Source organism: Spodoptera frugiperda, chromosome 5 (assembly GCF_023101765.2).
Source record: "Spodoptera frugiperda isolate SF20-4 chromosome 5, AGI-APGP_CSIRO_Sfru_2.0, whole genome shotgun sequence".
Classification (NCBI taxonomy): Eukaryota; Metazoa; Arthropoda; class Insecta; order Lepidoptera; family Noctuidae; genus Spodoptera; species Spodoptera frugiperda.
The window spans coordinates 4,022,035-4,035,764 of record NC_064216.1 but is presented as its reverse complement, the minus strand read 5'-3'; the positions used below and the strand labels follow the sequence as shown (position 1 = coordinate 4,035,764).

At 35.3% G+C, this 13,730-nt stretch overlaps 1 protein-coding gene across 1 annotated transcript in view; it reads left to right on the top strand.

Moving 5' to 3' along the window:
* Positions 1 to 13,730, top strand: part of LOC118271857 (MOXD1 homolog 1) — a 78,201-nt gene that overhangs the window by 42,989 nt on the left and 21,482 nt on the right. The window contains exon 3 of the mRNA XM_050693621.1: positions 3,795 to 4,267. Coding sequence (XP_050549578.1) covers positions 3,833 to 4,267 — 435 coding nt within the window. The 5' untranslated portion in view covers positions 3,795 to 3,832. The remainder of the gene's footprint in view (positions 1 to 3,794; positions 4,268 to 13,730) is intronic.

Sequence of the window (13,730 nt, the reverse complement as noted above, 5' to 3'; positions counted from 1 at the left end):
TTAGTTACACCTTCCTGGCTTAAAATACCCCGCTACATGAGAGCTAAATTATATTCCTGGTCTTGGTGTCCTTTTAGCAATATTTTTAATTCATTTTACACTCAAAACCGACACTGCGACCATAAAAAACCCGTTCATCGATTAAAAGTTCCGGTGTACTTAATATACCGATATGAACATCATTATAAAGAGGATAATTATATTTAATACTCATTCCGCCACTTGAGAAATTTAAAATTTTGTTTCGGATGTGCAGAACACAATCCGGATACGCGAACGGTCAATGAAATCCAAAAATAAATGATACGATACGAATCGATATGTGAATGAACTTGATTGAAGTTTTCAAACAAACTCTTGTTCAGTTCAAACAGGATGCATCTAAGTAGATTAGATAAAAGTATCGAACTGGCTCCTTGTGTTGCGGTTTCTGAAGTATAACTGGTATTACCATCGAAAATATCGCTCCATTTGTTTATAACGACTATGGACAAAGCGGTTTCGACTTCCTCTCAATAAGTGGATAATGATCTGTTATCTCGTTTTGCTCGAACACCGCAATTGGTAGTTTTTGTACCTAGTTGCCTTTCCGTTCTGTTTCGTAGTTGCCAAGAAAAATAGAAAATTACATATTTTTAACTGCCTTTTACTGTTTTTTCTTGACTGTTCTCTATGTTTTCATCGTTATTCTTAAACTCTGTTGTAGAAATAGAATTTGTGCTGACATCACATCAGTGCAAATGTTTTGTATCGCAAGCAAAATTTAATGAGAGTTCTGTTCTAATATACGTACATCTAAAACATTTTGAAAGACCGTTAGAAAATGAATTGCAAAGTTTAATTAAACGTAAAGTATGGCAAAAAATTGGTGTCCGAAACTAGAGTTATTACTTCCTTAAATTATAAATTTATCGCTGTCATTTGCTTTTGAAACTTAATTGTGTTCGATCGGCTTTATTGAGTTTATCTCTAGGATAATAATTTATGTAATTATATTTAGCCAATGACTCGTGTTATGATAAAAACTTGGAGGCGTCGAGACATTTAAATCCGAGGGTCATCGACCGATGATTATATGAATACTTCGAATGCGTTCAATGTCGCCTCTGAGCAGTAGAGAAAATTTGCAACAACCTTTTATTATATTCGTCTGGGCAATAAAGTTGTTTTAGTCCAGAAAATATTCTTTTTCACAAATCTATTCACAGTATGCTTACTTATTTTTTTTTTTCAAATATTTGTATAGAGTGAATTTACATTCTGACTTAAGATGTTTGATCAAATTATTCATGTGAACTAACTAAGAAAGATGGAGTTTGTAGCAGACGAGAGATTTTCTACGTAAATATCTACAAACAGTACTTTGTATTCGCTCTGATGAGATTCTTAGCGCCGACCCCTTTTTCATTTCTGGTCCCGTTAAGAATTCTAGTTAATTTCCTTGTGTTTTCCATCTTGTCGAAAAAGGTCCCCTTTTGCTAGTACTTAGAGGCGCGTCCGTAAATAATTTCAGGGGTTTTTGGAATAATTTGGCCATTGTTTTTACTGTAAACCCTCTAAGTACCCAACTGTTTTGTGTTTAGGACGGTCTCGAGACAATGTTGACCTCGTCCAAGCTTTTTACCAGATCTTTTACCATAAGATTTTGAGAAAACGTGGCTGCCTTCTCATTAAGGAATTCTTCGTAAATGAAGCCTCCTCAATCTTCCAGGTCACGTTTATAATTAACGTTGCTTGAGTTTGTGAACGACATTAATTTGTAAATACCGATGTGCTTATTATACACATTTCTATACAAATAATCTTGTTAATAGGAAAATTATTGAAATGGAGTTCGTTAGGTTTCATTTAATGAATGAGCTTTAATGTTTGATCGTGGCTTTAACATTTATATTGGAAGCGCCTAATTAGCTCGTTATAAAAAAGGGCAGGTACAATCTGTTCTTGTCACAAAGCGAAATCTCCAGCGAATTTCAAGTGCTTTGCGTTGATGATATCAGATCTTCTTATTATCCCCAATTTAGTCCACGTCATACGAATTGTGTGTTCCCATTATTTATTCACAGATTTGCTCGTAAGTGTTTCGGGACACCTCGGCTAACAGATGGCACATCCGAGTTTTTGCCTCAAGTGGATTTCTCACGATACGCCTTTTTTGCTCACATTTTTTGCGGCCCTTATTTTTTAGCTGAGGAAGTAGCTTTGTATTTTGATTGTATCGTTAATAGGAGTCTTTGGGGCTTTTATTGGCCTTTTCACCTTCGCTTTTGTTTCATTTCTGAATTCCATCAAAAGTGTTTTCCATTTTTACTTTTACTCTCTTTTTGGACGTGTCTCAGACGCTCAGTTCCCAAGTCCTGAATCAAGAGTAACTTTCTGTCTCTAGTGCTATAGCAATGATTCATCACTGAGTAAACAAGTATCAAAATTGCCAAAACCACATTTCACTTATACTCAACACTCTAACAAAACAAAAATATTCTCAAATATTTGTTAGCCACTTAATATCTTCCTGCTTCATTGTATCTCAGCTTCCGAATCCATAATGCGCTCTCATACATAAGATTACCGAATTCGGTCTTTAAAATACTTGACCTTGGCCCCAACTCTTTACATAATGGCTAAGCCGATTACGGTGTCGCCGTTTCATTATAATATTCCGTAATTAAATTCCGTATTTGCATAGAAATGGTTTTTATCATTGTTTTTTAGTCTGCCCCTATGTTGTTGCCCTCGTTATCTTTTATTTATTGTTCTATTTGATCTTCCTTTTTTTCTTGCACTCTAGAAACTTGTTTTGGTTCGGTTTTGAAGGTGTTATGTTTGAAGAGTGGAGTTTTTGATATTGTTGGACCTTGATGTCGGATGGGACTCTTTACATACGAATGTTGTAGTGATGGACTTATCGTGTGAAAATGTTCTACTTTAAAAATAAATGATTTGCTTAAGATCTTCTGTTTTTAGAGATATTTGATTGATTTCACCAATGATTAAATATACAATAGGATTTTCTATGAAGTGATTGCATTTAGTACTGCTTTGTTCGTTACGTCTGCACATTTATGCAACATCATCCTACGCGTTTTGGGTCAAAGTTTATATCCGAGAACAAACAGTTACTCAACTTGGTTACCAAGTTTTATCCTTCATTAACATCTAAATGAAATGCCGGATATAAATCGAATTACCTTCATTAGCACGATACCATGAATCGGATGAGTCGATGTTTGAAGAAACTTGGTAGTCTACCAAATTCCTTAACTCCGATGATATAATCGATTCAAATAACATTCCAGATTTCTGTAACAGATTGTTTAATGGACATTAAATCGTTATCGGCCATTATACTTTAAGTTGTTCAATCGATATCAAATCTAGATCGACAATTATTGCAAAAATATGAGAATTCTAATATCTAGGTGTTTGTGAATAACACCTAATAGGGCAATTTCGTTTATAGCTCGATTTTATGAGACCGTTGACTCATAGAGCGGCGCCAAACTGTGACTAGTAGGTATGTTAATAAGGTGAATACCACTACTATTTGTTCGCTGCGACTTTCCGAAACACCGGAACGAGTTATGACGTCCACCTCGTTATCTGGGCTTGTTTTTGTTACGTCAATGGTTGTGGTGGTTACACCGGAAATCGTACCTGTTTATTGGCCGCATCCTTGTTACGACATCTTTGTTTTTTTTCTGTTTCATAATATATTGCTATCTGTCTCTTTTTTATATCAACTCTGCATTGTTTCTGTGTAAGTACTAATGCGATTATTTTTCTCTTTGTTGCAGAATTTTACAAAGTGATGAACCAACGACATTGAACAAATATGCATCTCCAAATAGTCATAGCTTTAAGTGCTATTCTTGTATGTGATGCCAAACTGCCAAGGTTTAAGCAGTATGCGCAGCCAAATGAGTTGCCAGCGAACCCATTACACTCACAAGCTTTAGGGCAGCTACAAGCCCAATCTAAGACAGAAAAAACTAGTCGAATAGTTGATCAATACAGAGTGAGACATCGGAGAGAGGTATTCGATTCAAATTCGTTTGAATCAAGTTTGACATGGGCACATTCGGAGAGACTGGATCAGAATGGCGACGTGGTTCTTCGATGGGTGAATACTGACTCGAGTATAACCTTCAGATTGGAGGCGAAGACTCTTGGCTACGTCGGTTTGGGTTTCAATTCGGCGAGGAATATGAGAGGTGCGGATCTGGTGGTCGCTTGGGTGGATGACAGGAATGGGATCGCGCAAGTTTTGGTAAGTTTTAAACTTTTAATCAAGATTATAAACAGCTGTTACTTATTTCTCACGGTACAGGGTGGTCTTGTTTGTTAAACACGGGAATTATGTACCGGTAGCGTGTGAATTAATTAAATTGGAATGATTTGATGACGATTCGAGATTGGGACATTTTGTGTTTGGAAGTTAATGATCCGTAATTTATCTCGCGTTTATCTCTATTAACTGACGGAGATCAAGCTGGATAAGAGTATTTCGAACTGCTTAAGAAAATATACGTTGAATAAATTAGAGATTTGCTTCCGATCTCTTTTAACATTATTAGTATATTTTACATGTATAAAGTATAAGTTATATGAGAGGGTTAATCCTCCCTCTAATTAAAACTCACACATGTATGAAATCTTCTCTAAAACATCGCAATATTTTTAATTGGATCGTAACTTGATTATGTTATTTGGTTCTACACGAATATTATATGTTGGTTAATTAGTACATGACTCACCTTCTTTGAGTGAAATTATCTGTTTTCTTCACATTATTTTGACTTGGATACGCTTTGATTAAACTTTCATTAAACATTTGCTTTGCAAACATAAAATTAATTACTGCTTTTAAACTGCATGAAGAATTTTATTTACTAATCTTTTAACTCTTTTTAGTATGTTTTACGAAATCCGTTTTGTTCTTTTTACTTCTCTTTCGTTTGCGGATCAGCCAATTAGAGGGTTTTTTTTTTGCAAGTCGAGCTAAAAAACAAAACACTGTCGCTTATAAACGGCATGGTAAAAGTGCGCACACATTTTTTTGTTCCCAAAACTACCCTAGTTCATAGAAAAAACTGAATTGGAAATTAGAACTTTAAGAGGGTAAAAAGGGTTAAGAACTATAATGTAATGTCATTTTCACGGTGCAGTTCCATTTTAAGACAGAAAAGTCTGTACTCATATTATTACAAGTCCTCAACCAACCAATCAGAGCGCCAAACGCGCTCTCGTTTCGATCGCGTTAAACGTAAAGCAAACTCGTACTAAGGGTACTGATACCTCTCTTAGATGTTTTATAATTTTGATTCCAAATACGAAAAAATCAAGCGCAAAGAAGTAACTTGGTTTTTATTTCATTGGTTATTGATTAAATTCAAAATGAACTTTATAGAATACAATAGGTTATTATTATCTCACCGTACCGAACCACATATTACTATAACAGATATTTTATGTTCCATAACTGTATGGTGGTTGCATGTTGTGGAGAAAAGCGTTACTGTTACATATCCATTTAATGTTTAACGGTAACTCTGCAATGATTGAGTTGTAGCGTTTGTAAAATAGGCTTGTGTCAACTAACAATGAAATCAATGGATGAATGTTTCTAGGCGTAAATTGTGATATTTAATCAAGGAAAACCGGCATAATTCCTCACAAAATAATAAGATTATTGTTATTTTTACAAATACAAAATCAAAAAAATACACCACGCGCCCTTCCGCCGTGAACGCCAATCAGAACGTATGACGTCACATAGTGATATGCGCCATTGTTGTTGTTGACGTTTGGTTAAGATTTCCATACAACAGCACAAGCCACTTCGTTTTTTTGCTATTATTATCGTGTTTAGACAAGTTGAGAGTGCTATTTCCACCAATATCAAACAATACCGATAATAAACTGCCATGGAACCTGGTTTTATGAAAACGAACAGCAATAATTTACCGAAAATTGACGCTGTTACGCTAGGCCGATTTTTCGCATCGAACACTGACTTTTGTTCATCGGAATTTCGTAATGTTAAAACTTCTATGTAAGTAACTTCTTCTTGTATGTACTTGGTGTACAACTTTCTAGCAGTTCATTGGAAGTGCTAGGTGTACAACTTTCTTGAAGACACTCTGCTATTGTAGACATTCTCTGTTTTTTTATCATGTATGGCCGCTCTGCACTGGTGCAGCTTCGTTTTCTTCTGTCTTCTTGACATTCAAATTTACGTGGTAAACAACCTGGTTTCATTCGTACATAAGATACCGTTCCCATAATATGGTACTCTGTATAATTCAGCATATCGTTTGGCAACTGGAAAAATATGAAGACTGTTTAACACAATACAATGCAAAATGCAATTGCATTGTAATTTAAAACCAAAAAGCTTTGGTTCTTCTTAAGATTTACTAGTTGAATATGTAGTCACTACTTTATTAAATAAATACTTACATCAAAATGATCTTCACAAAAATACATTCTCGATGTCGTTGATAAACAATGAGCATCAGTCCTCCTTGCCAGTTTTAACCACTTTTTTCGCATATTTTTCTTGACCGGAACACGTATGAATAATTTAGTCGGAGTTTTTATACTTGTACTTATACACTGGGGCACTATACAGCTTTTAAAATACGAAGTTTCCATTTTTATTTAAACAAAACAAACATTCGCCTTAATGTGATATACCTGTTTGCCACTATGTGACGTCCTTCACGACGCCATGACACTTTCTTGTGTTTTTACGTCAGTTTAAAAATATTTTATTCAAACTTAAAATATGTGCTTTAAATATAAGTTTTATCATGAAATATTATTTTTTGGGGTGATACAGGTACTAAACTATCGAAATATGCCATTTTTGAAATTTACGACACAGGCCTATTGCTGTGGATAAAGTAAAGTGTCTTGCGATACGTATCATTCAAGTTATCGGCACGCAACATAATGATTGGGGACAGTTTTGTAGTTGTAGGATCATGATGGTGGTTTAAGATGTTTAAATTTCTAATATGATATTTGTCACATTTTTTTTCATATATCTATAACAGTCAGAAGATAGTCAGAGAGTATCCACTGATACTAAGCTATGTAGCTGTGCGAGGATGATGCGCAGCTCGAGTATGCCATGTACCGATAGTAAGGAAGCCATTCATAGCACGCATCTTTCCATATAATAAAAAAGCTTAGCTGAGTCCATTTGCACCAGTGTTAAGTTAAGGATACCAATGAATATGATTGGTCTCCTTAGAATTAGAATATTGAATATTGGAATAGATCACCCGTAAGAACTGGCTTACTGTTATTACTATACTCCTCGATAAAATTTTATTATAAACTTCTCAGAGTTAGTCACCTTATTTGTCACAACAGGCCTTTACAAGTCAATTTGTCCAGTCCAAAAAAGAAACCGACGACCGATGATTATCACAAAAACATCTAGATGCAATCAAGATACCTACAAAAACGCACAAATACCAAAACGTTTACCACAACGTTACACGAAACCAAAAACGTAAACTAGGAACGTTTTCGTTTTTCTCTAGAAACAATGGTTTGCGGTTTTCGATAGACGTGTCAACGTCCTGACTACCAAACCGTGACGGTTGCCATCTCCTGACTTCGAACTAAACGTGAGATGATTTGATAATCCAATGGTAGGCGAATTAACTCGAAATTGGAGTAGTTAATTGGTTGCATGGCTATTGGAAAGGCTCTACGTTTGATTCTCGGTTTGGTTAAACGTTTTTCTATTATTGAAAATTTTCGTTGGTTGTTTGGCGAAAGGGAGTGTTTGGTTCGATTGTTGGGTTAAGTAAAAGCTTTTTCGATTATTTAATTGTTTTTTCTGTATCTACTAGCTTCACCCAGTGGCTTCGTCCACTTACCCGTGAGATAAAAAGTATCCTATCACCCAAGTCAGCTTCTACCCTGTCTGTATACTAAATTTCATCAGAAACTATTCAGTAGTTTAAGCGTGATTGACGGAAAAATATCCAAACAAACAAACTTTCACATTTATAATATTAGTGTGATGGTATCTGGAATTGTACCCGATGTAGCAAACTCGACTCCTCGAGTTCGATTCCTGGATTGAGTTACGGATTTTTGCCTTTTACGAAAATTGTTGACAGTGGCATCTATTCATATTAATAAGAATTTGTACTTCTGCCTATCCCCTTGGAAAATATAATCCATAATATTATGCCAAACGTTAACCCAAAGCTTTTAAGTTGTTTCGTAGTCACTTAACGTTACTAATTTATTAAGTTTTGGGAATCAGTTTAACGGAGTTTTGAATAATTAATGGGATTGTCATTATTGTTGAGATCGTGATTGATATTCTGATGAAGGGCAATTGATTTTAGTGTTTGAAATGGTTTATTATAACTTTCGTGAGACATACTAAATTATTGCAGCATTTTCTATCCATATCATTAGAACTTAGAACGGGATATTTACCATGTTTATTCGTTTCCGATATTTCGGCACTGTTGCAAACATGAACTTCAGGTCATCCGTGATCATGGCGGTAATAAAAATGGTAAATATCCCGTTCTAAGTTCTTATGATATTGTGTGACGATATACGAGTGACCAAGTCAGCTTAAAAAATAAATTCTATCCATGTTTATTCGCATGTAAATTTCATATGTGCGATGTAGGATTTATGGTATCATCCGTTAATTTATTCGTCGATTGTCTGTCATCAGTCACTTGTCATGTGTAGCTAGCTACATAGGGATCCTTAATTCTTATTACATTGTTCTTTAGACCCCTATTTACATCTTCGGGGAATAACAGAGGCGTAACATTATGTCACAGTTTTAACTATAAGCCGTGCAATGAATCTTTCATATCCTTTGATATTGTGCCAAGTCCTTAGCATTGAATACTTTTACACTATGAAGTGACTATGTATGTGTTGTTTAAACTACAAACATGCATTCACTTACAGACGCACTGTTACAGCCTTACATATTATAATTGCAAAAGTGTGAGTAACGGAGACTCAATTTTCCCTCTCCTTACATCCCCAATGCTGAAATCCATGACCCTCAAAAGGCCTGCAACACTATTGTAAGTCCTCTGGTCACAAATGGGGACCAAACCTAACGGGTTACCGGGGTTCTAGGTTAAAGCAGAAGTAGAAACGGGGTGGTTTTTTTAGTAACAGTCTGACACTCTCTCGCCTCGTCGAAGGCGGGGCTATGCTAAAAAATAATCCCGTAGAAGTTCTGTTTGTCTGTCTTTCCTATCCTTTTAAAAACTAGCCTAAAACCCTTAAGGAACCATAAAAAATAATGAAAGAACACACAGCAATTAACAAACAAACGTTGACAAATACAAACAAATTGTCAATTAAACATACGTTACAAAGTTCTCACACTCTGTATGATAAACAAAATGATTTACCACGCGAATATCAAAAGACGTACATACAGGTTGTGTAAGAATACGTTAATTAAGTTTTAACCTGACGTTTCAAATGGGCTAAATAAAAAATACCATGCATGTGTTAAAATAAAAATCGAACAAGTACACTAAGTGAACTCTAGCATCTAGCATGTATAAAAACTTAAAAAAAAAAGTTTGTTAATCTGCATTAGTATGTGTTGAAAAATATATTATTATATTTATAACCTCTGTAAATGTCTATCTAACTGTCACGGTTCATAGCATTCAGGCAACAATACTAAGATTATACCTAGATATCAAAAATTACGCACTCACACACACCTACATACAGAAATACTAAGATAATTTCCTCAAAATTACTCCTAAGAAATCTCCCATTTCAATTTGATATCGATACAAATGTTCTGGAACATCCTGTACACTGTATACATGTCAAAACAATAGGCATATGTTAGACAAAGCGAGCTACATTTATGTAATTAATGCAGATATTCCTATATACTTGCCGGTCTATTCTGGAAGGGTATAGGAACAATTGTTCGTCTCACATACAGGGAACAATAGGCCTTAAGGTTTGCGCCATTGACTTTGATAGGAGTAAACATTAATTGTTTTTATTGTTCCATAAAGTTCTGTTGCTGAAGATATGAAGGGTGCTATTTCTTGTATTCAATTGATCTTGAGAATGTGTGAAATTTTGATCTTTGATCTTTACATGGCTTTGTGGATCTGACACATTCTAGGGATTTCAAAGAGTTGTGAACTTTATAATGGTTCTATGTAGGGGCTATTCTTAGAAATTGATGTATTAGTGAAGTACCTACTTAATTATAATAAGTTTAAAGAGTCTTAAATGATAGACCTAATATTTTTCTACTAGTGATTCCGGCGCGGATCACCCGCTTTGCTCGGCTCCTATTGATTATAGCGAGATGTGTTTTAGATTATAACCATTCTGGATAAATGGACTTTCACAAAAGGATTTATTCAATTCGAACCAGTAGTTCCGGAGATTAGCGCGTTAAAACAAGCAAACTCTTCAGCTGTATATTTTAAGTATAGATTAAATATTGTACTTAGATGTAAATAGTATAGTGCAAATACTTTTCCACTTTCACAAGAGCTTTATAAAGAAAGAAAAATAGTTTCTAATTTGTCGAAAAATAAATTGAAGTGCATTAAAAAATCAGGGGTAGATTTCAAGCACTCAGGCTTCCCGAGGGGTTGAGTTACAAATGGTTAACCACTCCTGCATCGAACCCACATTTAGTTAGCCACGGTACAATCGGGTGCAAAAGTGTAAAATATAAAAAAACACACTTTTTGTACACATTTACAAAAAAAGTGTGTTTTTTTGTCATTTTTATATTAAAACAATATTTAAAAAAAGAAAGAATATCGTTTGTTAATGTGTGCAGCACCGATTGTCATTAGTTGACCGGTCTGTTCGTTTGTCCCTATCTCATAAAAAAAACACAAATTCTAGCTTACAAGACCTTAAACACATCTAGAGGTATGCGCTACGAAAAATAAACAAAAAGCATTAAAATTCCAGTAATTTCAGCACATTTAGGTATAAATATTACTCGTTGCAAATAAAAGCAGAAATATATATTCATGGAACTCACATACATACACACAATAAAATGACACATAAAAAAGCCTTTAAAACAGTGTGTACTTAGTTTTACGCCTCATAATCTGAGCGCTCAGTTTACTAGGAAAAATACTGAATATTAAACATTTGTCAAGTGATAAAACATTGCATACCTTTTTTACATTACCTACTACGGCTTGAATCACCGAAAACATGTAAATTTGTACTAAAAACTAAGAAATTGATATTCAAAAGGCATACTTCTCAATCATAATGGTCAGTGACTGGTTTTTTTTTTAGTGGTGACGCTAAAGGGAGTGTCGGACTTTTACTGGCTAAAAACCATCCTGTTCCTTCTGCTTTTCGAGCCGGAGCACCGGTAAACCCGCTAGGTAGTCCGCAGCTCCGTATCAGGCATCAGCCCTACTGGGCCCCATCTGTGGTGGTCTGATGGCTCTCAGTGACTGGGTAGCATCGTTTTTTGATCCAACCTGCTTGCCAAGCGTGGAAATTATGACAAACTCCTCATTTGGAGATGAGCTCCATAGTCCAGTAGTGGACTCACACTTGGTATAGACGTTCGTATGTAAAACTAAAGATTAAAATACCTAAAAAAAGGAATTAGTATTCCCCAAAACGTTTTATGGTTAATCGAAATTTTGGGAACATATTACATCGATTTCGTGCTCGATTGTACTCGAGGACACAGTGGCACGCATTACAGATAAGCCATTGTAAATGAAGTACAGTCACGTACACTTACACATCAGGCTATGCATAACCAGTGTAAGCTGACCGTTGAATGTGGGGAAAAATTATACAAGGGGAGGTCTTGATGAATTGGTTTTGTATAGTTTGATATGTAACCATGTGTGCAGTGACTCACCTTATTTATACGAGTGTATGTTGCCCGTTGCTTCCTGAAATGCGTGATAATGATCTTAAGGCGTTTAGTGCAGCTGTCAATAATAAACATTGCATTGTTTACGGGTTTGTAGAGTTACGATTTACTTACCTATAGTTTGCTCCTTCTAATATTTAGTATGACTAGGTGATGTTATGTATAAGGACGAAACCTTTTTCAGGAATTTGTGGGCTTGTACTTTCAGAATTATGTGGTCAAACTAAACAAAAATTCAACTCTTCTAGTGTATTTTTAGTAAAATATTAAGTATGCCATGCCGTATGCAGTTTTAAGGGTTTAGCAATAGGCTCTTTATAATCATTAACATATCTCACGATAAGTCGGTGTACTTCAATGACAACTCAGTCTATACATTCTGATAACAACAGAGTAACAAAATTACCCATACTAAATTATTCACTGAATGTAATCTACTCTTTAAACTTCTCTCCAACGATCCCTTAGGCTAAAGCGACCTAAGCTATTTCAACCCCGCCCTAAATATTAAATGGTCTGTCAGGAATATTATTGGAAATTCCATCGTGATGATTTAATCCGATTCAGTAGAATTTAATTCATTAATTAGTAGCAATAATCCTATTTCAACCCAGGTAAGGTATGATACGATGAGCCGTAAAACGAAAATTCAATTTGCGTCTTTATAACCTACCATATTAAGTGTGGGAGAGCCACGCACGAGCTTGACTGGAGAGATTCGACCGCAGTTATACCATGGTCTCACAGAAAACCGGCGTGAAACAATGCTTGCGTTGTATTCCGTTGTGTGAGTGAGGTTACCGGAGGCCCAATTTTCAATCTTTTCAGTCCCTAAATCCCTAACAACCTTTAAATTTTCTAAACCAAGCATTTGTGGCACTTTGATGTTTCGAGCGTCCATGGGCGGCGGCGATTGCTTACCATCAGGTGATCCGTCTGCTCGTTAGCCGGTTGATGGGCGCAAATGCGATTTACGTCATACCATTTATTTAATGTGTGCAGTTTTGCACGTAACTGTACTTAGAACGAATTAAAGATCATTTTGCCTGTAGGTATAACGTAGACCATACCGTACAGTCATATCTACTTAATTCTGAACCCTGTCATCTTTATATGAAGGTTCAGAATTGAAGACTGAGCTAAAAATGCTAAAATGTACAAACCAAGACATACGGGCACATGAAAAAACATTTTATTTCTCTTAATCAGTAGCAATAACCCGTCCATGTTAAACCCACTCGCACCCCAAAAATGTTAAGTACCAATTTGTGGTCCAGAAATGTGTCCTAATTGAATCAGAAGGTTATAATTGGTGAATCAGTTTATTTTGCAAAATTAACCCGTTAAATGTGATATTTTGAAAGGAATGACGACTCACTCGGTCACTAAATTAAAAGAGTCAAGGGTTACCACAATTTTGTTAATCACTTTTTCAAATATTCTTTGTACACAGTATTTTTTTTATATCCACATTCTGGATGATTCCGTAAGGTGTCATATCGACTGCACCGGCTTCCACGCAACGTGTAGCGTTATTTTCCTGGACGGAGCAACTCTTTGTGTAATTATTTTAACAAATTATGGTTAGGTATTATCCTAGGTGTCATGTGTATGTGAACTTGTATCTTTGTAAACGCATCCACGACATAGGAGAAAATACTAGAGTGAGGCAACATTGAATTAAAAAAATATATATCTTTGAGACAGATATTCTGCATAGTACCTACTATTTTCTGGGCATGTGTTTAAATAAAAAACGTATTGAACTGTTGAATCCTTATTACTTAACAAAAAGGATACATTATAA